The following is a 27,650-nucleotide window of genomic DNA, read 5'->3' on the forward strand; positions in this document are numbered from 1 at the left end:
TGCTTCTGTCTCTACTGTAGTTCTACTGCAGCCGCTCAGTGTACCTGACACAGGGCCTAATGAGCCATCACCTGCTGAGAGCACACATGTGAGTTATGCCCACAGCCTCTGCCAGCATGTCATCAGTGGTGCACAGTCACACTGTCTCCTGCAGGGGTGCACAGTCACACTGTCTCCTGCAGGGGTGCAGTGTCACACTGTCTCCTGCAGGGGTGCACAGTCACACTGTCTCCTGCAGGGGTGCACAGTCACACTGTCTCCTGCAGGGGTGCAGTGTCACACTGTCTCCTGCAGGGGTGCACAGTCACACTGTCTCCTGCAGGGGTGCACAGTCACACTGTCTCCTGCAGGGGTGCAGTGTCACACTGTCTCCTGCAGGGGTGCAGTCACACTGTCTCCTGCAGGGGTGCACAGTCACACTGTCTCCTGCAGGGGTGCAGTCACACTGTCTCCTGCAGGGGTGCACCGTCACACTGTCTCCTGCAGGGGTGCACAGTCACACTGTCTCCTGCGGGGGTGCACAGTCACACTGTCTCCTGCGGGGGTGCACAGTCACACTGTCTCCTGCAGGGGTGCACCGTCACACTGTCTCCTGCGGGGGTGCACCGTCACACTGTCTCCTGCAGGGGTGCACCGTCACACTGTCTCCTGCAGGGGTGCACAGTCACACTGTCTCCTGCAGGGGTGCACAGTCACACTGTCTCCTGCAGGGGTGCACAGTCACACTGTCTCCTGCAGGGGTGCACAGTCACACTGTCTCCTGCAGGGGTGCACAGGCACACTGTCTCCTGCAGGGGTGCACAGTCACACCGTCTCCTGCAGGGGTGCACAGTCACACTGTCTCCTGCAGGGGTGCACAGTCACACTGTCTCCTGCAACAAACCCAACACATACTCGGGCAGCGCAAGAGATCACTCCATCAGAGGAGTTTGTATTCAATGTGACTAAGGAAAAGGCACACTGGCCAATGTGCGTGTAGCCACATGCTAGGTGCAAGTATGAACAGGAAGTGGGTGGGTGGTGGGGGTTGTAGCAGGGGTAACATCTCATGTCTGGGCCGTGGAGACCTTCTTTGTCATTAGGGGGAAGTGCGCCTGCTTCCTTTGTCTCCAATTAGTTTCTCTGAAGAGCGGAGGGACATCTTTAAGAGAGGGCTTTAAATAATGACCCTTCATCAGCCGGGGGAGACCAGAGGGGGGACGGGGTGGTGGGGAGAAAAACAACTTTACTGAGCTGGCTTTGAACGTTCAGAGGCAGGGCGGGGGTAACAGATGGCCCCCGAAGATGGCAGAGGGAGGTCGGAAAGGGAGGTGGTGGGTGGGTGGGGTTGGGGGGACAGCGGATGGGGAACAGAGGAGCGCAGCAGAGACGCAAGGGGGCAAAAGTGGAAAGGAAGGCGTGAGACGGGACGGGGTGAGGAGGCGAGGGGTGGAGCGCGGGGCGAGAAAGATGAGAGGGAGACGACCATTAAGCGGAAATAGGACATTAAGGGAGGCTAACTAGGGGAGGAGGGCACGCTCTGTAGGGTGACAGAAGAGACTAACTAGGGGAGGAGGAGGGCACGCTCTGTAGGGTGACAGAAGAGACTAACTAGGGGAGGAGGAGGGCACGCTCTGTAGGGTGACAGAAGAGACTAACTAGGGGAGGAGGAGGGCACGCTCTGTAGGGTGACAGAAGAGACAAACTAGGGGAGGAGGAGGGCACGCTCTGTAGGGTGACAGAAGAGACTAACTAGGGGAGGAGGAGGGCACGCTCTGTAGGGTGACAGAAGAGACTAACTAGGGGAGGAGGAGGGCACGCTCTGTAGGGTGACAGAAGAGACTAACTAGGGGAGGAGGAGGGCACGCTCTGTAGGGTGACAGAAGAGACTAACTAGGGGAGGAGGAGGGCACGCTCTGTAGGGTGACAGAAGAGACTAACTAGGGGAGGAGGAGGGCACGCTCTGTAGGGTGACAGAAGAGACTAACTAGGGGAGGAGGAGGGCACGCTCTGTAGGGTGACAGAAGAGACTAACTAGGGGAGGAGGAGGGCACGCTCTGTAGGGTGACAGAAGAGACTAACTAGGGGAGGAGGAGGGCACGCTCTGTAGGGTGACAGAAGAGACTAACTAGGGGAGGAGGAGGGCACGCTCTGTAGGGTGACAGAAGAGACTAACTAGGGGAGGAGGAGGGCACGCTCTGTAGGGTGACAGAAGAGACTAACTAGGGGAGGAGGAGGGCACGCTCTGTAGGGTGACAGAAGAGACTAACTAGGGGAGGAGGAGGGCACGCTCTGTAGGGTGACAGAAGAGGAAAGACAACCAAGTGGTGACTTGACTGATTTTCCTCCCCTCCACCAAGCTCTGCATAGGAAGGCAGATGAGAGACAAAGATTAGAAAATAGAAAATACACATGTTGGCTTCTCACCCACAAACATCAACCGGTGTCTGTAAGGTCCGGGTGGTTTGAGTTTTAAAAGTGCAATTAAATGTGTCATATTTGGCCACATGATCCAAACTAATAGGGGGCAGCATTTCACCTCCTGCCACCCTCCATAGGGGGCAGCATTTCACCTCCTCCCACCCTCCATACAGGAAAACAACGCACTGCACTTTGCTTTTAGCTCGATTGAGAAATCAAGTTAGTCAGACATGATCATGATTTGAAAGCTACTCGCAGGCTGGGGTACATCGCCCAAATCTGTATCAATCACGTTAGTAATGTAACCGAGCGTCCTCCGTAGAGTCTGTTACAGTAGTGTTAGCTCAAATGCTAACGCTACCTGTGTATGGAGAAGGCTAGCGCCATTAGCTGTTCCACGACATAGAGTAAGCAACCTAAGCACTAAGTCAAATTCCTCGTTTGTAATCCGATTACTTCCTGTGGCTATTAAAGTGAATCTTGAATAAAAACACAAGTAGGGTCCATTGATTCGATTTGGCAGTTTATTCCAAGGCAGCAAAACGTCCGCCTCGGGACTGTAAGCTACTGCGACTCACTAGCGCCTCTTGAGGTAGAAGCGGTATTACAGCAAAGGATGGGTCGGAGGCTAATTGGCGCTAATGCTAATTTCAGCAGATATCTCTGCAACAGCACATAGACGTCTTTGACATAACGTATAACTGATCCTATTGATCATTTTAGTTTTTTTTTTGAACGGTTTAAACTTAAATTCTGGCAAAATCTGACAGATTGCACCTTTAAAGAAACTATACTCTACACTCTACTGTGTGTGAGGAGATGGGGGGGGGGGGGGGGGGGGGGGGGGGGTAGCACACACACACACACACACAAAAATCCCCTCTGCCACGGCTCGAGTCCTTCTCTCCTCCTGTGCAGAGCATTTTTGGCTGAAGGTGATGGAGGGTGTCTGACTCATCTTCACATAAGTCCAGACGGCAAATTCCTTCCATAATACTGCAGTGGTGCTGCCACATCATAGTTAACCCCGCCGGCCAAAACAGGTCAGCTTGTTAAAAGTGCTCGTCGGCCCCTCCATCTTTTAATACCGTGTCACGTAAATGTCACCGGGCTCGTTAAAAGATCACACAACATCTAACGGGGCTGTGGCTCAATGAATACATCTTTCCTCTGAACATCTCCAACTGGGCTCCACTGCGCTGGGGGAGCAGGCGACTCGCGGGTTCGGGGGCAATATGGAGTTTTCGAGAGGGGGCCCCGGGTTTGATATGGGCTGCAGGTTGAGAGGCTTCACGCAGGGTGTTTCCCTACCTATGAATTAATACCCACGGTGGGAAGGAAGGGGGGGGCGATAAAGATCTCTCAACGCTGCGGATGGAAAAGAGATTTTTCCATCGGGGGTACTCGGAGAGGCCCTCTTGTCTGTCCGGTGAAAAAAAAGCAAGCAGGTTGGATATACTGTGTTGCTTTTATCCATTCTGTTTACGGATCTCTGCAGAGAAAAGCCAAGTCAGACCAAAATAAAGGACCACTTCAGATCATGGGGGTGGTGAACCCCCCGCAGATTGAGAGAGGGGCAACAGATCTGCTCCACAGCAGTGTTGCAATGTGAAGACTATTTAGTAAATAGCAGTAAACAGAGAAATGTGTGCAGCTGTGTGCGGTTGGATGGCCCATGTAAGGGCTGTGTGTTCTCATTAAACCCCAGGGGGTCTGGGGGGCCCTAACTAGTGACACAGCACCTGCACTCAGGAGAGAGAGGAGAGAGAAAACGGAAACAAGGAGCAATAGAGGAAGAAAAAGAGGCTGAACTGGATCCAGACTAAATAACAGGGTTGATCGTTGAAACGCTTAAGTTCAAAAGAGGCGCAGGTTTGGGAAAAACAAACTTGGCATTTACATGGCATTCACTGACATTTCTGCTGAGGGGGAAATTAAGACAATTTTACAACTACAATAGTAAACAGGTTTTAGCCCCGTTCATGTGCACATCCGTTAGAGATCAGTCTAAAGAGCCGCATTCAATCTCATTCTAGTCGATCAAAAACCCCCGGATGATACTTCTTATTTATCCCCAAAAAGGATGTGTAAGATGAGTAAATAAATAAGTACACTTCGGGTCATTTAAATGCACGTGCACACAAAAGGTACACGCAGACAGAGACACACGGCTGACCTTGGGCAACATGGGCGTGGCCTTCTTGCTCTTCTTCCCCGACGGGTCGTCCAGCAGGTCGGGCTCGAAGTTGTAGAGCTCAGCGAGCTCGTTCATGGTGAAGTGTCTCTCGATCTGCTGCTGGTCCACCACGCGGTACGCCAGGGACTGCTTGGTCACCTGCCGGTCGTAGATCTTCTCCTCCATCGTACCCTGAGGAGAGGGACGGGGCAGGAGAGGAGGGCAAGAAAGAGCACGCGATGACGGGTAGATTTATGAGAATCAACAGTGGGTCAATTTGCCCGTCCGAGAAGGTTTTACTCCATTATAAGAAATAACAAGAGAACTTTTATTAGTAGCCTGTGCATTCATAGAAAGCACTGAGGTACTAGGCTTGTACCAATCAGATGTTTCAAGACCAATTCCATACAATGTTTTGTCAATGTGTGATTGGCTGATCACCGATCTAAATTGTTGATTTAAGTGACACATTTCAGCTGGACCTGTAAAAGTGCACAGCCAAGCAGGAAAAAGAAAAGGAAAAATTCAAACCGGCTTTGGTTTTACGCCACATGTTGACGGGAGAAGCTCACCTGTGCCAGGAACCTGTAGACGAAGACGGTCTTGATCTGGCCGAAGCGATAGACCCTGAAGATGCTCTGGATGTCGTAGGAGGGGTTCCAGGACGCGTCGAAGATGATGACCCTGTTGGCCCCCACGAGGTTGATGCCCAGGGAGCCGGCGCGCGTCGAGATGAGGAACAAACGACCCCTGGTAAACATGGCAAGGAGAGATATTAAATGAATACACCTTTTCAATTTTCAGCACCGCTACTGACATTTCAAACATATAGGAAATGTGAGTTGCTGCGTTTTTTTTTTTTGTGTGTGTTTTTTTTTTTTTTTTTTTTACCTTACGTTACTTTCGTCGTTAAAGTCTTCGGCCCACCTCTTCCTCGTGGTGGCGTTGGTGGTGCCATCCAGCCGATAGTAGTCAATGTTCCTGAACCACTTGCCATCACCTTCCACAGACACAGTTAAGACATCAGCGCTAGGGTTGTGCGATGTCATCAAAATACCCATCGTGATCGTTTTACAGTGAAACATCGTTTTGGACGATGGCATCGTCATTGACGGGTGGGGGTGGGGGTTTGGGGTAATAATTAATTATTTATTAAGTCGCTGCGTTGCTGTAATGCCATGTGGCTAGCCGCTGCAATGCGTTCACGTTAACAACAGGATGATACCAGCGGGCTTGGATAGGCTATTAGCCTCTGCTCTGTGCTACAGCACAGAGCCAGGCGACTGAAGCGGGCAGTGGCTGTCATCACTACCAGCAATTTGAACGGCGCAAAACAAATAACGTTAACATTACAGATCCTCACCAACGTGTGTGTGTGTTGAATTTAACTAGCTGGCAGAAAACTGACTGAATTACTGGCTGATATAACGTTAGATTCGCGTGGGCTTTTGAACCTAATGTAATGAGAGAGAGTTTAGGAGAAATGGCTGGAGAAACGCAGCTGCTGTATCTATATGGAGTGACTCCAACTTTCACTTTGGAAACAGGCGAGTTAAATTCACAGTTGAAGACTTGTACTCACTTTGGGTTGAAAACAGGAAAGGACGTGAAGTTTCTTCTTTGTCTTAAAAAGTTTTCACAACAACACAGCCGACTTCTCACGCGCGGGGGATGCCCCGGCGACATTAAACAAGTGCACCCAGTTCAGAGAAGCAGTGGCGTGGAGGAGGAGGCTTCCCTGAACTGAACTGGGTGCGCTTGTTTAATGCCGCCGGCGCGTCCCCCGAGCATCACGCTAAGTGGACTTGGCCTCTCATCATTAAAACGGCACAATTTTAATTCAAACAGATAATTAATCACGATGATCCGATGTAGAAGGCTCAGAGGCCGATGGGGGGGGGGGGGGGTCGGCCCATCACGATGGTCGATGCCATCGTCCGTCGTGCCAACCCTAGTCAGCGCCAACATCAACCCATCCCCCGCGAAACACTTCATATAACGCTCGTCGCCATCGACTAGGCCTATTTAAACTCATGTTGGGCATGAGCAGATAGGTGGTTGCATGGAGGCCAGCCGTATTCAGCCTTTTAAGATGGCCACCCCCCCCCGCCCCCCAGCCTTCATAACTAACATTTCGGTATGTTTCCAATTAAACAGCACTGTGATCTTTTCATTACAAATTACAAACCCTTGAGCAAACATTTTTTTGTGGAATAAAAAAAGTCAAGGTCTAATCATTTTCAAAATGAAAGCAAAAACAGCTGCTGGAGTTTAATTAGGAACATGACCTTATGCCAGAGGCTGTGTATGTGTGTAGGAGGCGGTAATAAGTGGACCAGCGTGTACGAGAAGAATACATGCTACATGTGGGCTCGTCTTACGAGCGTGAAACCTGCATTATCCATATGAAAGTACTTCAGCCTTCTCCAAAACTAATGTTAGCATTCTTTATATCTCACACACACTTTAGTAAGTTCAAAGACTAACAGTGTAAAACCGCAAGAATGAATCTCAAGACGGACAACGGAGCCCCCCCCCCCCCCCCCCGAGCTCCACAAGTCAGTAGCTGGCGTACATTAAACAATGCTTGCGGGAATTTTAGCGCATCGTGAAACCAAAAGCAGCCTTTCAAAGTTAGGCAGGCTTGATATTGTCATAGTACGGTATCATTCAGTGCAATAACGTCCACAGATTCACCTGCCTACTGAAGACAATGTGAACTACCTGTCCAACTATCCTCAAAATGTACCTTTGTATGGAGAGACCTTCTCCTCCTCTTTAGCCCTGCCAGCCAGCTCCAGGAAGTCCTCGATCAGGTCGAGAGAGATCAGAGACTGGCTGAACACCAGCCTGAGGAAGGGGAACGAACGACAGCACACAAGATAAGAAGATACAGCAGTGTCAGTTTACCCCACTGAGGCAAGTCACTCTGTGATTAACCTAAACAATATCCAGTCAAACTGGGAAACTAAAATCTAAACGTCATATATGATCAGTTGATAGACACACTTACACTTTATCGTCTACTTCCTCGGCCATGCGCAAGATCTCAAAGAGGAGCGTCATCTTTCCGGAATGCTGCAAGATCTCGGCGTCGGCGTCGGTGACAAACTCCTTGTACCAGTCATGTGACGCTTGGCCACCAGAGGGCGCTTCTGTTAATTGATGCCAAAAAGCCACAGATCATTCTTCAGATCAGTCTATATAGTCTCGACAATAACGAGCTGCGGCAAAACAATCGAGCCTCCCGACTCCAGTCTCACTATTCTAATATAGAGCGGATTCTCTGCCAACGTCACAGCTAAAGTACACAGATCTGGGAGCAGAGATACATTCAAATTATTTTTCTTCTCTCCTCCCATTTTCTTCATATGCGCTCTATGGCAAAATTGTGTAAACCTGAAGAATATAATTGCTCGTCCAATCGGGGAGTTTCTACTATCGCACTACATACCTTCTGGTTCGGGCTCCGCCCTGTTTCGCGACGCCGGGTCGCCACCTCGGGAGCTGGTGTTCCACTCCTTGATCACCTCCAGATCGTCGCTATCCGAGTCCTCCGAGCCCTTCTTTTTGCCCTTGCCTCTCTTCTTTTTCCTATCGGGGAGAAGTGGAGGTGGCGAAGACGAGACGGGGACAGCGAGAGGAGAAGATGGGACAGACACGGGCAGTTAATTGGGGCGCCCGTCCGAATAGATGACGGAAGGAAATGGATGGGTCAAGTCTCACTTTTTCAGCTTCTCGTCCTCGGAGCTCATACTCATGGAGGACTCGTCCGTCTCGGAGGCGATGAACTCGTCCATGCTGTCCTCGTCAAAGTAACCCTGCGACAGAGCGCTCGCGTTAAGACTCCAACGGGTAGGGATACACACTACCAAGTCAAATGTCACACGCTACATTTGCCTTTACTTTGACCATGTCCACATTTTATAATAATAGCAAAGAACAAAACAAAACTATGAAACAACACAAATGGAATTATGCTGCGACCAAAACAGTGTAAAGCAATCAAAACTATCTTATCATTTAGATTCTGTTATGACGCCCTTTGCCTCGATGGAAAGGCAAACGCTTTGGAAAGAAATTCGTACATCGACTTTCATTTAAGCAGAAGCCTTGAGATGAAAAACACAGAACATTCAAACAGGTTTGTCCAAACTATTGCCCGGAACCTGTGGGTCAACAGAACACTTGGATCAGGGGGGGAAAGGACACGCGCTCGTCTCTCCTCTCCACCCTTACCCTGTTTTCTTTAGCGATGTAGTCCAGCTGAAGGCACCAGGGATGGGTCCAGATCCTGCTGAGCATCTGGAAGTCTGTGAAGAGTTTGGTCCCTGCGCGGCCCCTGCCCCCCTCCACGGCATTCCCAATACCTGCACACAAGGGAGAGGGGGGTGTCTGTGAAGCAAACACGTGTGTGTGTGTGTGTGTGTGTGTGTGTGTGTGTGTGTGTCTCCCAGCAGCTGCTGCTCCCACACTCTTTTGTATCAGCAACAGACTAGTATGTGTTGGATGTCGTCGTGCTTTCACCAACTGAAACATTCATGGACAAACAGAAGTCACCTCAACATTTATACACAAATCAACCTGAGTGTGTGGTGTCCGCTCCGCTCGTGTCAAACCTACAAAAAGAACGCTCTGTTCTAATCTCTTCAATTAGCAGCTTTGTGAAACGAGTGAGTGGCAGGAGCAGAGGTTTGAAAGCTGTGCCTGCTGTAGGGTTAGGGTCCTGCTGTAGGGTTAGGGTCGTGCTGTGTGCGGCAGAGCCGAGCGGCCTGCGGCGACCCAGAGGGTTCAGAAGCTAAGAAGAAGAGTTCACAGTATGAGCAGAGAACCAGGGAGGAGAGGGAACACTGAAGAGCGAGGTGTGTTAGCCATTCCCACCGCCCCCGCACCCAAGAGTTGACTGGTGGTCCCCGGGTCCAAAGACGCCACCCTGGGGGTCCAGAGCCACAGTCACAACATCAGCAGCACGGCTGAGGGACAATCCAGCCTAATGAGGCACCGCACATACCACCAAACCCCCCAAACACTCCTCTTTCTGCTCTTTCCACATACCAGCCCTCCTGTTCTTAGTTTGCTCTTCTGGTGTAAAACTTGTAGCCCCCCTCTCTCCCCCTCTGCCCCCTCTCTCCCTTTCTGCCCCCACTCTCCCCCCTCTGCCTTTCTGCCCCCACTCTCCCCCCCTCCCTTTCTGCCCCCACTCTCCCCCCTCTGCCTTTCTGCCCCCACTCTCCCCCCTCTGCCTTTCTGCCCCCACTCCCCCCTCTCCCTTTCTGCCCCCACTCTGCCTTTCTGCCCCCACTCCCCCCCTCTCCCTTTCTGCCCCCACTCTGCCTTTCTGCCCCCACTCCCCCCCTCTCCCTTTCTGCCCCCACTCTGCCTTTCTGCCCCCACTCCCCCCCTCTCCCTTTCTGCCCCCACTCTGCCTTTCTGCCCCCCTCTCCCTTTCTGCCCCCACTCTGCCTTTCTGCCCCCACTCCCCCCAACTCCCTTTCTGCCCCCACTCCCCCCCCTCTCCCTTTCTGCCCCCACTCCCCCCCTCTCCCTTTCTGCTTCCACTCTCCCCCTCTCTGCCCCCACTCCCCGCCCCTCTCCCTTTCTGCCCCCACTCCCCCCCCCCTCTCCCTTTCTGCCCCCACTCCCCCTTTCTGCCCCCACTCTCCCCCCTTTCTGCCCCCACTCTCCCCCCTCCCCCCCCACTCCCTTTCTGCCCCCACTCCTCCCCCTCTCCCTTTCTATCCCCTCTCCCCCGCTCCCTTTCTGCCCCCACTCCCCCCCCTCTCCCTTTCTGCCCCCACTCCTCCCCCTCTCCCTTTCTATCCCCTCTCCCCCACTCCCTTTCTGCCCCCACTCCCCCCCCTCTCCCTTTCTGCCCCCACTCCTCCCCCTCTCCCTTTCTATCCCCTCTCCCCCGCTCCCTTTCTGCCCCCACTCCCCCCCCTCTCCCTTTCTGCCCCCACTCTGCCTTTCTGCCCCCCCTCTCCCTTTCTGCTTCCACTCTCCCCCTTTCTGCCCCCACTCCCCCCACTCTCCCTTTCTGCCCCCACTCCCCCCCCTCTCCCTTTCTGCCCCCACTCCCCCCCTCTCCCTTTCTGCCCCCAATCTCCCCCCTCTCCCTTTCTGCCCCCACTCCCCCCCCTCTCCCTTTCTGCCCCCACTCCTCCCCCTCTCCCTTTCTATCCCCACTCTCCCTCCCTCTCCCTTTCTGCCCCCACTCTCCCAGAGCTCTTCATTAGAGGGGGAGACGTGGGAAACTGGGCTTAAACCCCGCCTGTGGCACTCTGCCAGCTGCCACTCACACACACACACACACACACACACACACACTGCCCACGGGCCACATTCTGATAGGCAAAGACCACTAAACGACTTAACAATGCGGCATGAAAACGTGAGAGAACAGAAAACGGCTTCCATCCATCTCAAACTGGGGTCCACGTGAATGACATGCAGTCATGGGTAGGGAGCGTTTTCCAAAGAAAACAGACAAAGCTCCATAATGTTCTAAAATCCCACCTTCCCACCTGGAGTCATTTCTCCGCGGGGGGGCTCTCTCTCTCACCTGTGAAGTGCTCCAGGTAGTATCTGTAGAGTTTACACTCTCTCTCACCTGTGAAGTGCTCCAGGTAGTATCTGTAGAGTTTACACTGGAGCGGCGTCACTCTGACTGACAACACGTACTCGTGCTTGGGAGGCAGGAACTTGGTGAGCGCCGAGTAGTCTTTCCTCTGTGGAACAGAAACAGAAATAAAGCCTCTTTATGGTGCCACCACACTCCCCCTCCAGCTTGAAGAGATGAACAACAACACTCAGTAGCTCTTGGAAGCCAGCAGGTTTACCTGGACACACCCGGCCAGCATCTCATACAGGATGTGAGCTCTCTTCTTCATGATCCGGACGTCGTGCAGCGTGGAGTCGGCACACTGGCCGTTCTGGATGGGGTTAATGAAGCGGTTCCTGAACTCCTTCACGGACCCGAGCAGGTTCTCCTTGATGAAGTTCACCATGCAGTGGTCTGGGCGGGGGAGGGAGGGAGGGACGGCGATCCGAGTCAGACTCATTTATGCAGATTGCAGCGTTTTAACAAGCAGCGAACATGTACAAAATCATGTACGAGTTCAGGACTGGGCGAGAAGGTTGAAATCAATATCACGATAATCATTTTGATTGAGATCAATATATATATCACGATATGGTTCACGTATGCAAAATCGCGTTAATCAATCAAATGAATGTTCATCTCATTGAACCGAATGGTAATCACTAATCAGGGTTCGTACAACTTTTTAAGAGTAACATTCAAGAGTTTTTCGTGCACTTCAGAGCACAGAGCAGATGGTCGCCCTCATGACGCGAAGTGGGGTCTATGTCAGTGGATCTAGCTCCGGTCCACTCCGCTGTCCACTCCATGTCTTGTGTGAGATGCCAGGAGACAATAAATATGACTAGGAATGGTTTCATTTCGGGTATTAAAAGATTTTTTTGGTTGACATGAGTGATTGTGTAGATGATGAAAACACCAGATAGATTATGTTGAAAATCAAGCACTTTTCAAGGAGTATATTCAAATTCAAGCATAGAGTATTCCTAACCTTGAAAACATGACTATTAAAATGAAATCAAGCATTTTCCAAACTTTCAAGATTTTGTACGAACCTTGGGTAATGTTAGGTATGTCAAACAAATCAGAAATACTCAAATAATATTCCTACCATAGCTCATTTTATCCGTTTTCAAGTAGCTTGTCATCATCACTTTAGACCGCAGTAATGTGTCACAATATTAAAATATCTTCATATCATCACGATGATGACTCCACTGAAAGACAATAAATGATAATACTGAATTCTCGCCCAGCCCTACACGAGTTTTGTTTTTTCTAGTGCACTAGGGATAGACACTATGCGTATCCCAGGATACGATGCGATATCGGGTTGGCGATGAGACTCACACTCGATGAGGTTGTTCTGCAGAGGTGTTCCAGTCAGGATGACCCGCCTCCTCGTCTTGATAGAGTTCATGGCCTTGGACACGGCCGACGCCTCGTTCTTCAGGATGTGACCTTCATCACAGATCACAAAGTCTGGGCCTGGAGAACGAGAAGAAATAAAGCTAGCACTTTAGAGAAACGCTTCAGAGAAAGACATCGTCCCTCTTTAGAGGACACGATGACTTGTGTTAGATTAGGTTCAACTTTATTGTCGAAGAGGGGACATTTGTCTTGGGCTAAAGTACAGCTTCACATAAAACATTACTGAACGTCAGACAGCATAGAAGCATTTACAGTGTTAGGGTTGCTTCACTTAAAAAACTAAACGAAAACAAACATAGGACCTTTGACATTGATAACTTGACAGCTTAGCCAAGAGACTGTAGGAGTTGAAGTGGTTAAAGTGCTTGCATGTTATTGAACATCACAGGTCCGCCTCGTGACGTAGTGCTGTACCTGGATCTACCAGCGTCTTCTGAAAGGTCTCTTTGAGCTTCTTGCTCTTGATGTTCCTGCCCTGGGTGAGGTTTCGGTACATCTCGTAGCCGATGATCATGACGCCGCCGTCCTCCGACCAACGCTGGAGGGCGTAGGCTCGCTCCTGTGGCCTCTTCACTGTGGCCAGCTCAGTCACCTGGGCAAACACACCGAGGATCAACACACCACGCAGCAAACACCACGCATAGCAGGAGCTCTGGACAGGAGACAACACCCCTGGCCTTTCATCCATCAAAAAGCACCTGAAATCGTCCATAAAAAAAAAGTCAAACTCTTTACCTCTAAACTCTCATCATCCTTCATTCCTGCCTGCCACTTCTCAAACTCGTTGAGCCAATTCAGGACGGTGTTCAGGGGAGCGACCACGAGTGCCGTGGAGAAGTTGAGCTTCTCACACAGCAGCATAGTGTGAAGGAATGCCACCACCTACAGGACGAAAAGAGAACAACAGTGAGACAGGGGGAAGACGTGTGAGACCTAACAGCTTTGCAGACACTGGTTCAAATCCTTTACATGCTTGTGCGTCAAAGCCCTCGCCGAACGCGCCGAGAGCTGTGCGGCTCCTGTGACGAAAATGTGACTCGACGCAGCTGACGCAAACAGTATAATATCATGTGGCTGGTGAGATAACAGGAGTGAGAAAACATTATTACCAAGTACATGCACTACAGTCTCTCCTTGGGCTCTAGTCATTGAAATCCTAGTAAAATCACACAATTTAGTCATTTTGCTGGAGACTCCCCTGCGACCCCCCCGACAAGCTGACGTTGGAGTATATGGGTCTAGCTGCTGCTGGCAGGGCTACAAGCCGAGGCTATCGCACAAGCATGTTTTCCACTTCACACGCCATTGTTAGCCCGATACCTAAATTACACAGCAAACGTAGCATTAGTATATCCAAACTTGTAGATGAGGAGGAACATTAATGGCCTGCATTTATATGGCGCTTTTATCCAAAGCGCTTTACAGTCAGTAGGTACATTCACCCATTCACACACTGATGGCGGCAGGTTACCACGCAGGCCGGGTGCTGGCACACCATCGGGAGCAATTTGGGGTTCAGTGTCTTGCCCAAGGACACTTCGATATGCAGACTGGAAGAGGCGGGAATCGAACCACCGACCTCTTTTATCCAAAGCGATTAGTGAACGACCCGCTCTACCTCCTGAGCTACAGCCGCCCCATTCGTGTGCTATATAAAAGGTACTTATGTACATTGAACACATTTAAAAGCCCCTTGCTGATGGACCGCTCCTTGAAAACTGTAACACTGAAAATGCTGCAACATGTTTCAGATGTTAGTGACTGTGGAACATGTTTCAGATGTTAGTGACTGTGCAACATGTTTCAGATGTTAGTGACTGTGCAACATGTTTCAGATGTTAGTGACTGTGGAACATGTTTCAGATGTTAGTGACTGTGCAACATGTTTCAGATGTTAGTGACTGTGGAACATGTTTCAGATGTTAGTGACTGTGCAACATGTTTCAGATGTTAGTGACTGTGCAACATGTTTCAGATGTTAGTGACTGTGCAACATGTTTCAGATGTTAGTGACTGTGGAACATGTTTCAGATGTTAGTGACTGTGCAACATGTTTCAGATGTTAGTGACTGTGGAACATGTTTCAGATGTTAGTGACTGTGCAACATGTTTCAGATGTTAGTGACTGTGCAACATGTTTCAGATGTTAGTGACTGTGCAACATGTTTCAGATGTTAGTGACTGTGGAACATGTTTCAGATGTTAGTGACTGGAACATGTTTCAGATGTTAGTGACTGTGCAACATGTTTCAGATGTTAGTGACTGTGCAACATGTTTCAGATGTTAGTGACTGTGCAACATGTTTCAGATGTTAGTGACTGTGCAACATGTTTCAGTTGTTAGTGACTGTGCAACATGTTTCAGATGTTAGTGACTGTGCAACATGTTTCAGATGTTAGTGACTGTGGAACATGTTTCAGATGTTAGTGACTGTGCAACATGTTTCAGATGTTAGTGACTGTGCAACATGTTTCAGATGTTAGTGACTGTGCAACATGTTTCAGATGTTAGTGACTGTGCAACATGTTTCAGATGTTAGTGACTGTGCAACATGTTTCAGATGTTAGTGACTGTGGAACATGTTTCAGATGTTAGTGACTGTGCAACATGTTTCAGATGTTAGTGACTGTGGAACATGTTTCAGATGTTAGTGACTGTGCAACATGTTTCAGATGTTAGTGACTGTGCAACATGTTTCAGATGTTAGTGACTGTGCAACATGTTTCAGATGTTAGTGACTGTGCAACATGTTTCAGATGTTAGTGACTGTGGAACATGTTTCAGATGTTAGTGACTGTGCAACATGTTTCAGATGTTAGTGACTGTGGAACATGTTTCAGATGTTAGTGACTGGAACATGTTTCAGATGTTAGTGACTGTGCAACATGTTTCAGATGTTAGTGACTGTGCAACATGTTTCAGATGTTAGTGACTGTGCAACATGTTTCAGATGTTAGTGACTGTGCAACATGTTTCAGATGTTAGTGACTGTGCAACATGTTTCAGTTGTTAGTGACTGTGCAACATGTTTCAGATGTTAGTGACTGTGCAACATGTTTCAGATGTTAGTGACTGTGGAACATGTTTCAGATGTTAGTGACTGTGCAACATGTTTCAGATGTTAGTGACTGTGCAACATGTTTCAGATGTTAGTGACTGTGGAACATGTTTCAGATGTTAGTGACTGTGCAACATGTTTCAGATGTTAGTGACTGGAACATGTTTCAGATGTTAGTGACTGTGCAACATGTTTCAGATGTTAGTGACTGTGGAACATGTTTCAGATGTTAGTGACTGCAACATGTTTCAGATGTTTGTGACTGTGCAACATGTTTCAGATGTTAGTGACTGTGCAACATGTTTCAGATGTTAGTGACTGGAACATGTTTCAGATGTTAGTGACTGTGCAACATGTTTCAGATGTTAGTGACTGTGGAACATGTTTCAGATGTTAGTGACTGTGCAACATGTTTCAGATGTTAGTGACTGTGCAACATGTTTCAGATGTTAGTGACTGTGCAACATGTTTCAGATGTTAGTGACTGTGCAACATGTTTCAGATGTTAGTGACTGTGGAACATGTTTCAGATGTTAGTGACTGTGGAACATGTTTCAGATGTTAGTGACTGGAACATGTTTCAGATGTTAGTGACTGTGGAACATGTTTCAGATGTTAGTGACTGTGGAACATGTTTCAGATGTTAGTGACTGGAACATGTTTCAGATGTTAGTGACTGTGCAACATGTTTCAGATGTTAGTGACTGTGGAACATGTTTCAGATGTTAGTGACTGGAACATGTTTCAGATGTTAGTGACTGTGGAACATGTTTCAGATGTTAGTGACTGTGGAACATGTTTCAGATGTTAGTGACTGTGCAACATGTTTCAGATGTTAGTGACTGTGCAACATGTTTCAGATGTTAGTGACTGGAACATGTTTCAGATGTTAGTGACTGCAACATGTTTCAGATGTTAGTGACTGGAACGTGTTTCAGATGTTAGTGACTGTGGAAAATAACATGTTTCAGATGTTAGTGACTGGAACATGTTTCAGATGTTAGGGACTGTGCAACATGTTTCAGATGTTAGTGACTGTGCAACACGTTTCAGATGTTAGTGACTGTGGAACATGTTTCAGATGTTAGTGACTGTGGAACATGTTTCAGATGTTAGTGACTGTGGAACATGTTTCAGATGTTAGTGACTGTGCAACATGTTTCAGATGTTAGTGACTGTGGAACATGTTTCAGATGTTAGTGACTGTGGAACATGTTTCAGATGTTAGTGACTGGAACATGTTTCAGATGTTAGTGACTGTGGAACATGTTTCAGATGTTAGTGACTGTGGAACATGTTTCAGATGTTAGTGACTGTGCAACACGTTTCAGATGTTAGTGACTGTGCAACATGTTTCAGATGTTAGTGACTGTGGAACATGTTTCAGATGTTAGTGACTGTGGAACATGTTTCAGATGTTAGTGACTGTGCAACACGTTTCAGATGTTAGTGACTGTGGAACATGTTTCAGATGTTAGTGACTGTGCAACACGTTTCAGATGTTAGTGACTGTGCAACATGTTTCAGATGTTAGTGACTGTGGAACATGTTTCAGATGTTAGTGACTGTGCAACATGTTTCAGATGTTAGTGACTGGAACATGTTTCAGATGTTAGTGACTGTGGAACATGTTTCAGATGTTAGTGACTGTGGAACATGTTTCAGATGTTAGTGACTGGAACATGTTTCAGATGTTAGTGACTGTGGAACATGTTTCAGATGTTAGTGACTGTGGAACATGTTTCAGATGTTAGTGACTGTGGAACATGTTTCAGATGTTAGTGACTGTGCAACATGTTTCAGATGTTAGTGACTGTGCAACATGTTTCAGATGTTAGTGACTGTGGAACATGTTTCAGATGTTAGTGACTGTGGAACATGTTTCAGATGTTAGTGACTGTGCAACATGTTTCAGATGTTAGTGACTGTGCAACATGTTTCAGATGTTAGTGACTGTGGAACATGTTTCAGATGTTAGTGACTGTGGAACATGTTTCAGATGTTAGTGACTGTGCAACATGTTTCAGATGTTAGTGACTGTGCAACATGTTTCAGATGTTAGTGACTGTGCAACACGTTTCAGATGTTAGTGACTGTGCAACACGTTTCAGATGTTAGTGACTGTGCAACACGTTTCAGATGTTAGTGACTGTGCAACACGTTTCAGATGTTAGTGACTGTGCAACACGTTTCAGATGTTAGTGACTGTGCAACATGTTTCAGATGTTAGTGACTGTGGAACATGTTTCAGATGTTAGTGACTGGAACATGTTTCAGATGTTAGTGACTGTGGAACATGTTTCAGATGTTAGTGACTGTGCAACATGTTTCAGATGTTAGTGACTGTGGAACATGTTTCAGATGTTAGTGACTGTGCAACATGTTTCAGATGTTAGTGACTGTGCAACATGTTTCAGATGTTAGTGACTGTGCAACATGTTTCAGATGTTAGTGACTGTGGAACATGTTTCAGATGTTAGTGACTGTGGAACATGTTTCAGATGTTAGTGACTGTGCAACATGTTTCAGATGTTAGTGACTGTGCAACATGTTTCAGATGTTAGTGACTGTGCAACATGTTTCAGATGTTAGTGACTGTGGAACATGTTTCAGATGTTAGTGACTGTGGAACATGTTTCAGATGTTAGTGACTGTGCAACATGTTTCAGATGTTAGTGACTGTGCAACATGTTTCAGATGTTAGTGACTGTGGAACATGTTTCAGATGTTAGTGACTGTGGAACATGTTTCAGATGTTAGTGACTGTGGAACATGTTTCAGATGTTAGTGACTCTGTGGAACATGTTTCAGATGTTAGTGACTCTGTGGAACATGTTTCAGATGTTAGTGACTCTGTGGAACATGTTTCAGATGTTAGTGACTGTGGAACATGTTTCAGATGTTAGTGACTCTGTGGAACATGTTTCAGATGTTAGTGACTGTGGAACATGTTTCAGATGTTAGTGACTGTGCAACATGTTTCAGATGTTAGTGACTGTGCAACATGTTTCAGATGTTAGTGACTGTGCAACATGTTTCAGATGTTAGTGACTGTGGAACATGTTTCAGATGTTAGTGACTGTGCAACACGTTTCAGATGTTAGTGACTGTGCAACATGTTTCAGATGTTAGTGACTGTGCAACATGTTTCAGATGTTAGTGACTGTGGAACATGTTTCAGATGTTAGTGACTGTGCAACATGTTTCAGATGTTAGTGACTGTGGAACATGTTTCAGATGTTAGTGACTGTGCAACATGTTTCAGATGTTAGTGACTGTGGAACATGTTTCAGATGTTAGTGACTGTGCAACACGTTTCAGATGTTAGTGACTCTGTGGAAAATAACAAGTGCTCTGAGAACACCTTATTTGGCCTCTGTATTGTTTTATGGGGTCGGAGGTCGGCCGCAAAACGTTGTGAGATTCTCAAGTGGGCCCTGAGTTGGAAAAGGTTGGGAACGGCGGTTCTAGAGGCTTCTCAGCGGGTATCCGATAACCTATGTTAATAACAAAATAACTTTCAAAAAGCTTAGCAAGAAATGGCTTGTTAGGGTATTTTTAATATCCTCTAACTCGGTTTAGTACATTATTATCACAATATATGTTATGCGATTCTATCTCTGTCTTTTGTGCTTCATTGTACCGTTATCTGTTATCACTTCATCCGTAATTTCACTCGTTTGCATTCTGTTTAGCTTGCTTACTTGTTGTTACGTCCTGCGTTGACTATTCAGGACCCCAGGAAGACTAGAGATACATCAGTGTGCTTCTAATGGGGATCCTTAAATACCTAAACCTCATTTCCAACATTAACTTCAGTGACACTGATCTCCCAACTTGCAAGGTAACAGCAGTGAGAAAACAGAGGGGGAGAAGACAGTGAGAACGACAGGAGGTCCTGCTGCTCCCCTCACCTGCAGGGTTTTCCCAAGGCCCATACAGTGGGCCAGGATGCATCCAGAGCCAGAAGACTTCTGGATCTTCTTCATAGACTCACAGCAGCAGTCCCAGATGAACTGCACTCCTGAAACAGATGGCAAAGAGAAAGGCACGTTAGTCCACTACACAGGAGAAACCACAGAGAAGATCTCCTTTTCACATATAGGCTATCATCTTCATAACCAAGATCCCGGTTTAACCCTAGGACTTGTTAGTGACGAGAGTTCACATGGATGTGAGTGAAATCCCTCGTCTTGTTCCTTACCATCAACCTGGTGAGGCTTGAGCTTAGTGACCAGGTTCTTGTGCACCTGCACCTGCACCTCCTTGGTCTCCTCATCCTCGTCCAGCACCAGCTTGGTGGTGATGGGAGAGATCTCCTGTGAAGACTGTGAATTCACCACAATCTCCTGAGGGAGGATGAGACAGAGGGGAAGAGTGAAAAAGAGGTCAGCTTCGGATTGAAAGAAATGTCAACTTTTCCCCAATGTTTAATTACAGTGTCGACTAGGGTTTCGAGCGCAACTGATTACGCTCAAAACTGTCCTAACAACTTAACATGTGACTACTGCTGTTGCATGCACAAGCATTCTTTGTACCAACTGATGATGACATCATCACTGATGACACGCTTCTTAGCACTAAGAAGCTTCTTAGACCCTTCTTAAGGCTCCAGGGGAGGGGTCTAAGAAGCTTCTTAGCGCTAAGAAGCTTTTGGGAAACCCGGCCATTGTCACTTTATTCACTGATGACATCGGTAATTATGGCAATCACCTAATTAAAAAACCAGCTCCGTCAGGTCACCCGCACGGGAGCTCTTTACACCCCCTGAAAGTTTCAGCCCGATCGCACGTAAAACGGCATAGCTGTGGCCGGCACAAAAAATTGAAACGGAGAACAGCAGACAGAGAACAGAGATTGCCCACATTGCCAAATTTATATATAGATTAGAATAACATTGAAATTTACTGGCAATGAATCCATCTAAGTAACGTTATTCATTTTGTGGCCAAGCTTAATTATTGGTTATCAAGAAAGCTATCACCTGTTGTTGGAAATTCCAGATGTGTATTCAATGGTGCTTGTAATGCCCTCTAGTGGACAGAACATACACTACAAACACATGCTGATAGTGTAGCAATAGGCACTGGCATAAGCCTCTATTAGGAACAGTAATAGGCTAAACTTTAGCATGACCATTAAAGATTCAAATATAATTTGAATATTAAAAATAATAAAGCAATGCAATTGAAATAGGATTATTGAGGAAGCTTTGACACTGTCACAACAAAGCAATATGTGGACCTAATGTTAGCCTCTGCTTCATAAAGTTCAATATTTACATGAGTGCACATACTCTAATATAGTCAGCACTTGGGTGACAATGAATTGTGAAGTTAAATTAGATGAATCCAACAAATATATAACAGCCTAACTCATAGGGTCTTTTGATTCATTCTAAATGTGAACAGAAACGTTTCATATTCTTGATGTGTAGTCATCCAAATCAAACATTATGGATGTGACAGGAATAATGGAAATTGCTAAGATGTGATGGAAATAGGCTAAGCAAATCTAAACATAGCCAAATATAGTATGAATGTGTCAAATTAAAAAAAATACACACACACAGTATATAGGCTATACCAGGGATACTCAACTTGCCTGGGTAGCGAGCAGACGGCGGTATTTGACAATTTAGCAGCTAAATCATAGATTATTGAAAAGATATTCCATATTCCAGACTGAAATGCTATAACAGAAGTGGAGTATTGGCCAGAATGACATGAACATTTGGACACTTATTCATATAAGTGTATATATTCATATCTTGCATGTTGCGTTCATTTTTGATAATGGTGTGTCTGTGTACGTACTGTATATATATCATCACTATCAATAAAGATGTCAATCAATCAATCAGGTGCACTGTAATTATTTTTCTTTTTTCAATTCCATCGCGGGCCACACAGGGCCACAAGTTGAGTATCACTGGGCTATGCTATACGTCTAGGTTTCTGGACAAAAAGACAAGCCTGGAGACTTTGTTCGGTTTTGTGGAAATGGGGTCAACACATTCCCCAGCGTACTGAGGCAGCATTTGCTGCACATGTATTCAAGTTGTTTGTGCGACTCTGGACATCAGCAGAAAGCGCTGTGCATTTGATCCATGTATTTACATCCAATCCTTTCTTTTCTGCAAAGCTTGCAAAGAGCAGCCAAACAGGTGCAGCAGCACAAGCCATCTCTTTCGTTTCCCTTCTGAGTTGGCTTTTCCCTGTAATCACGTGACCCCTCCTAAGTTAGTGATAACAGTTTAATTAGCGCTCCAGTTGCAACTACTACTGTCTGGCACACACACACACACGAGTTAATTAATAGAAAAGGATAATAATGTGATAACTGCATGTCATCCCTAGTGTCTGTTGGGCTTCACATTAACCACGCTATGAGATGGCTCTTTTTTTTTTGTACCTCTCTGAGTTTCTTCCTCAGTTCCTCTCGCTCTGCAACGCGTTTCCTCCTGTCCTCCTCTTCTTTCAGAGCATCCCTCGTTTCTGCCCGCAGCTTATCTTCCTTCAGGATTCTGCGGATCTTCTTGCGGCCTTTGGGGGTGTCCTTATCGTCGTCGCCTTCTTCACCTTCCTCTCCATCGCCATCCTCCTCGCCGCTCTGTGGAAAACGCACATTAAAAGTTCAACTCTCGAGGGCAAACGCTCGCTCGCATTGATCAGTCACCGAGCAACTCTATGAGTGACTTCTGGAAGAAAAAAAAACAGGTAGTGCAGGGGCAGCTACTAAGGTGCACTGCAATCCAAGTACCTTCTCATTGCTGGAGGAGGAATCCTGAACTTTGATCCGGCGTCGCTTCTTCTTCTGCTTCTGCTTGTAACTCCGTTTCTCGTCATCCTTCTTCTTGGCAGCTCTACAGACAGAAGATCAGACACGTCTAAGCAAGGAGAGATCATCGATCCACAGCCGGTAGTGGAATAGATGACCCGGCGTTCACTGAATGGGGTTCTCTCTCCTCACCTGGTCTTTCGACGTTTCCCCGCTTTCTCTGATCCACTGTCGCTCTCTGATCCACTAGATTTCTCTGATGCACTAAGCTCCTCGCTCAAGTCCGACTCTTCTGAGGCGCTGGACTCCTCGGACTTCTCAAAGTCGGAGTCTGCAGAGTCATCACTCCCCACTAAGAGGCAAATAAAAAGCGAGAGAGAAATGTATGAAAAAGGTCAGTTGCCGACCTTACAGAGAACTACTAATCTCTTCGCCCGTAAACTTACAGGCACCGTTGCATTCTATATTGTAAAAGAGGTCTCTCTACCTCAATGTATTTCCGAGTTTAAATAAAGGTTGAATTGAATGAATGCGCGCCGCACACCAAAGTAAAAACTCATATGAACCTTTCCCCTTTGTCTTTTTCTTGGCCTCCTTCTGGTTCTTCTCTTTCTTTTTGTCAGATTTCTCGTCTCCTGATTCAGCCTCACTCAAGGAGAGTTTATGCCGAAGTAAGCGATGACGTTGGCCACGCGTCTTCACTTCCACATCAGAACCTGAGTCGTCGGGATCGTCGTCCTCATCTGCAAGAGGAAAATAAATGGCTTCAGACACGGTAGAAAACGGTCACTTTTGTGTCTGTGCATATTTAGTCAAGGTAGGTTACCTTCCTGTTCTTCTTCATCATCATCCTCCTCCTTTTTCACTTTCTTGGAGCACTCCTTGTCTTCCTTATCTTCTTCTTCATTATCAGAGGAGCCCTCTGCTCCAGAAGAGTAGTTGGACTTTATTTGGGCAAGGAGCATTTTCTTTGCGATTCTTTAGGGAGCAAAGCAAAAACATAATAATCAAGAGCTGCTTCATTACCTGCTTTTTGGCCACACACATCAAATCAGATGGAGATGTTCGAGAATATAGCTGGGGATCTGGAGCAAAAGGCAGGCTTCAGGCACCCGTACGTGGAGCAAGGAAAACTAGTTAATTTAAAGTTAAAAAACCTTTATGATTGCATGGCTTTACATGTAGAACAATTAACAATTAAAAAACCGACCAGTTTCGACCGACAAGGTCTTCATCGGGGTTACAATGAGGACAGACAGGCTGGACAGAAATAATGTGCTTTGTTTGGGGTGTTTCCCAAACCTAATTGGTGGGGGAGTTCAGGTGTGTTGAATCACACTGGATGCACTGGAAGAACCCAGGGGGTTCCTCCGTATATAACCCCCCCCACTAAAAACATGCAGAAGATCAGATCGTCATCGTCATCCAACCAGTGACGACAACATCCGAAGATGGTCCCCGGGCGCTGTACGAGAAAGCGACCACTGCTCCTGGCCTGCCCCCCGGAGGAAAGGACATTTATGTGCCTCTTTGAAATGTTTGGCCATGGGATGGTCTTCATTCAGTTTTCGGATTGCATATTTATGTTCTGACCCGCAGCAGACCTTCGAAGGCATAGCTTCGAATGTCTGGGCTCCAAATGTGACATGAATCTTAATTTTCTATTGAAGCAAAGTAAAAAAAATAACTTAAAAAAATAACCCGTCAATTATTGTTCTTAGAAATAAAATCGGAATTGGCAAGTCAGACTATTCAAAAATCGGAACCGGCCAAGAAAATGGCAATCGGTGCATCTCTACCATTAAGGATTATTTTAGACGGGCAAATGTGGGAGAAAATGAAGCTTCAGCCGGAGTTTTGACTGTCGACAGTGACAACGAGGGGGCGGAGATGGAGGAAGAAGACTGTGGTGAAGACGAAGAATTTTGAGAGAAAAAATCTGATATATATATATTTTTGCTGATCCGAAAAATCCGTGATCCGTGGCTCAAAATCCGTCACGCGATCCGAACCGTGGGTTTTCTGATCCGTGCCAGCCCTATCATCCAGTGTGATTCAACACACCTGAACTCCCTCACCAATTAGGTTTGGGTGACACCCCAAACCAAGCACATTATTTCTGTCCAGCCTGTCTGTCCTCATTGTAACCCTGATGAAGACCTTGTCGGTCGAAACCGGTCGGTTTCTTAATTGTTAATTGTTCTACATGTAAAGCCATGCAATAATAAAGGCTATTTAACTTTAAATTAACTAGTTTTCCTTGCTCCACGTACGAGTGCCTGAAGCCTGCCTTTTGCTCCAATATGATGAACCCTTTCTTCAAGAGCACCTACGTTAATTTTCCTTGAGACACCAGAACAATCCTCAGAGCACACCACCACCTCTGTTCACAAATAGCTGGGGATCTATTCTTTTGTCTGTACCTGTTTTCATGATCGTCGTCATCGTCAAAAGCCTGAGGGGCTTCCTCTTTACCATCAACTTCATCTCCTACAACAGAATCATACATGTTAAAAACTCATTGATTTATGAAGGTTGGCTGGCTAAACTGTGTGGTAACTAACCATACCCTCCTGACTGATCAAGCCAAACTACCTGAGGACTGATGGAAAGTTCCACTTCCTGCCGCTCCAGTCTCCTCCACAATGGGTTTCATCTTCTGCTGGTCACTGTCCTCTCCAGAGTCACCTTCGGCGTCCTTCTCTTCATCCTCACTGGAGGATGACGATGCCTGCTTGGTGGCTGTTTTGCTTTTCCTTGCCTTCCGTTTCTTTTCATAGGACCTCTTCAGGTCCGCGGGAGAGCGTTCCTTTTTCGCTTCATCTTGTTTCTTTACCCGGCTAGACCTCCTCTTCCCTGCCCCCGCTTTGCTCCGACTCTTCTTCTCCTTCTCCAGGTCAGAGTCAGCGTAGGAGGAGTCAGAGCCATCCTGCTTCTTCTTCTTGGAGGCCTGATTGCTTTTTTTCGAAGTCTCAAAGTCTGAGCCTGAGGACTCGGACTTCCTTTTGCGTTTGGAGGTCTTCTCTTCATCCTGTGAGGACGTCTTGCGTTTGGAGGTCTTCTCTTCGTCCTGTGAGGACGTCTTGCGTTTGGAGGTCTTCTCTTCGTCCTGTGAGGCCGTCTTGCGTTTGGAGGTCTTCTCTTCATCCTGTGAGGACGTCTTGTTCAGCTTAAACAAACGCTTTCTAGCACTCTTGCTTCCCTGATTGTCATCAGAGCTGTGCTCCTCTGCAGCTGCTTGTAGCAGTATGTTGGGAATTTCGTCCGAGTCCGAGTCCGCTGTTTTCATTTCTGACAAAGAAGCCTTGGTCTGCTTCCCATCCTTTGTCTTCTTGCTGCTGGATTTCTTGGAGGACTTGGCCTTAGCTTGACCATCTTCTTCTGTGTCAGACTCTGAGGAATCTGCCTGGCCCTCGTTTTCCGCCTGCTTCCTCAGGGGAGTGGTTTTCACTCTACTAGAACGACGGCTACTAGAACGACGGCTGGACGGCGGGCTGTCGCCTGTGGTTCCATCCGCAGCATCTTCCTCCTCACATTCTTCTTCAGATGCCTTCTTCACCTTTGCATCTTTTTCCTTGTTTTTGGACCTGGAGGACCTTGACCCACGTGTTGTCACGACTGGCACGGGAGTGAGCTTCACGATGAGGTTCTTCACCTTGGGTTGAGAGCGCTGGGAGTCTGATGACTTGCCATTTGACTTTGCGTCCAATACACCTTCAGTGTCAGTTTGTGAGAGCATGGAGGAATCTGCAAGACTCTCCACCATCTGAAAGAGCTCCTCGGGAACCGAGGGGGGGACGGACACAATGTCATGATCTAGAGACATTTCACCGGATGAAGCTGCCCCACCGTCGCAGTCTTCAGATTTAACTGTTGCTTTGGTTGCGTCAGTATGTTTTTGGCTTCCTTTTGTTTCTGCCTCATCTGACATTCGGCCATTATCCATGTCCTGCTGCTCAGCCTCCTCAGCTGGCTCAGCCTCCTCAGCTGGCTCAGCCTCTTTAGCTGGCTCAGCCTCTTTAGCTGGCTCAGCCTCTTCAGCTGTCTCAGCCTCTTCAGCTGGCTCAGCCTCCTCATCCGGATCGGTCTCTTCAGCCGGCTCAGCTGCAGCGGCCACGTTGCGCCCATGGCCACCCGTGACAGGGGCAACTGCATCAGTGCTTTTTCTAACGATATGTAGCCCTTCATTACCATTCTGCAACTCCATGCTGCTGAACTCTGGCTCCAAAGCCTCCTCCAAAGCATTATGGGCCTTTCTCAAATCGGACAGCACAGATTTGAAGGCTTTCAAATGCCGATACCTGATAGTATTATCTCCCTGCTCCTCTGTTGCCTGCTGGATGAACTGGAGGAACGTATTATTCAGTCCCGCTGTAGTTTCGACAAGGTTTTTCGCTTTCTTTACAAGTTCTTTGGGTACCTGCAGCTTTTTGTAAGAGAATGTCATGGTCCCTGAGCCTTCCGTGTGTTCCTTCCCGTTGACAACCGGTTTGTGCCCTTTCACTTCCTTCTCCTTGTGCCGCTTGCTGTCACGCTCCTGGCTTTTATCGGTTTTCCGTTGCTTCTGCCACACCTCTTCTAGTTTCTCCATGGTGTAGTTGCATTTGGTGCTCAGATCCTGGAGGGGCTGTGAGCTGCAGACGTAGCAGTGCCACTTTCCAGAGTTCTCGTCGGTGATGGCCGACAACTCCTTCCTGCCAAAGTTGCGCAGGATGCACTTTTTGCAGAAAGCATTGTTGCAGTAGTCGCAGCAAATGAGCTTGCCCCCTTCAGCACACCACCTGGCGAGGAGGTAGAGTTCAACAGAGTTTTATTTCAATGTTAAATAAAGTGTTAATTCAAAAAAAAAAAAAAAACATTACAATTATTAGCAGCCTTTGTTGTTAATTTACATCCTTGGAAAGTGGCCAAAACCAAGCTTTCGTGTACATTCAATATAGAACAAATAATTCAAGTCAAAAGCATTAAGGACAGACTTATGTCATATTCTTTTGAGATACTCAGTGGCTCATTATTGAAGAAGCCAATAGTTTTAGATGGAATTGTTGATCAGTTCCAACATAAAAATTCATACCTGCACTGCTCATCCATTCCGTCTGAATCTCTGCTTATGTCATCACTTGTGTAAAATCTGTAGCATGACTAGAGACAGGGGAAATTAAATGAAGCATTAATATAGCAAAATGGAAAACACAATAATTGA

The 27,650-nt window shown here is 47.2% G+C and overlaps 1 protein-coding gene across 1 annotated transcript in view; it reads right to left on the reverse strand.

Annotated features, from left to right (window-relative positions):
* Positions 1-27,650, reverse strand: part of atrx (ATRX chromatin remodeler) — a 49,871-nt gene that overhangs the window by 18,351 nt on the left and 3,870 nt on the right. The window contains exons 7-29 of the mRNA XM_083651337.1: positions 27,522-27,589; positions 25,043-27,228; positions 24,871-24,937; positions 23,274-23,425; positions 23,014-23,190; positions 22,640-22,799; positions 22,430-22,532; positions 22,082-22,279; positions 19,872-20,016; positions 19,582-19,691; positions 13,344-13,490; positions 13,023-13,200; positions 12,528-12,665; positions 11,416-11,591; positions 11,187-11,304; positions 8,816-8,946; positions 8,303-8,397; positions 8,031-8,170; positions 7,590-7,731; positions 7,326-7,426; positions 5,468-5,576; positions 5,149-5,326; positions 4,577-4,768 (exon numbers count right to left, since the gene is read on the reverse strand). Coding sequence (XP_083507463.1) covers positions 4,577-4,768; positions 5,149-5,326; positions 5,468-5,576; positions 7,326-7,426; positions 7,590-7,731; positions 8,031-8,170; positions 8,303-8,397; positions 8,816-8,946; positions 11,187-11,304; positions 11,416-11,591; positions 12,528-12,665; positions 13,023-13,200; positions 13,344-13,490; positions 19,582-19,691; positions 19,872-20,016; positions 22,082-22,279; positions 22,430-22,532; positions 22,640-22,799; positions 23,014-23,190; positions 23,274-23,425; positions 24,871-24,937; positions 25,043-27,228; positions 27,522-27,589 — 5,211 coding nt within the window. The remainder of the gene's footprint in view (positions 1-4,576; positions 4,769-5,148; positions 5,327-5,467; positions 5,577-7,325; positions 7,427-7,589; positions 7,732-8,030; positions 8,171-8,302; positions 8,398-8,815; positions 8,947-11,186; positions 11,305-11,415; positions 11,592-12,527; positions 12,666-13,022; positions 13,201-13,343; positions 13,491-19,581; positions 19,692-19,871; positions 20,017-22,081; positions 22,280-22,429; positions 22,533-22,639; positions 22,800-23,013; positions 23,191-23,273; positions 23,426-24,870; positions 24,938-25,042; positions 27,229-27,521; positions 27,590-27,650) is intronic.

Source organism: Poromitra crassiceps (genome assembly GCF_964638095.1).
Source record: "Poromitra crassiceps genome assembly, chromosome: 15".
Lineage (NCBI taxonomy): Eukaryota > Metazoa > Chordata > Actinopteri > Beryciformes > Melamphaidae > Poromitra > Poromitra crassiceps.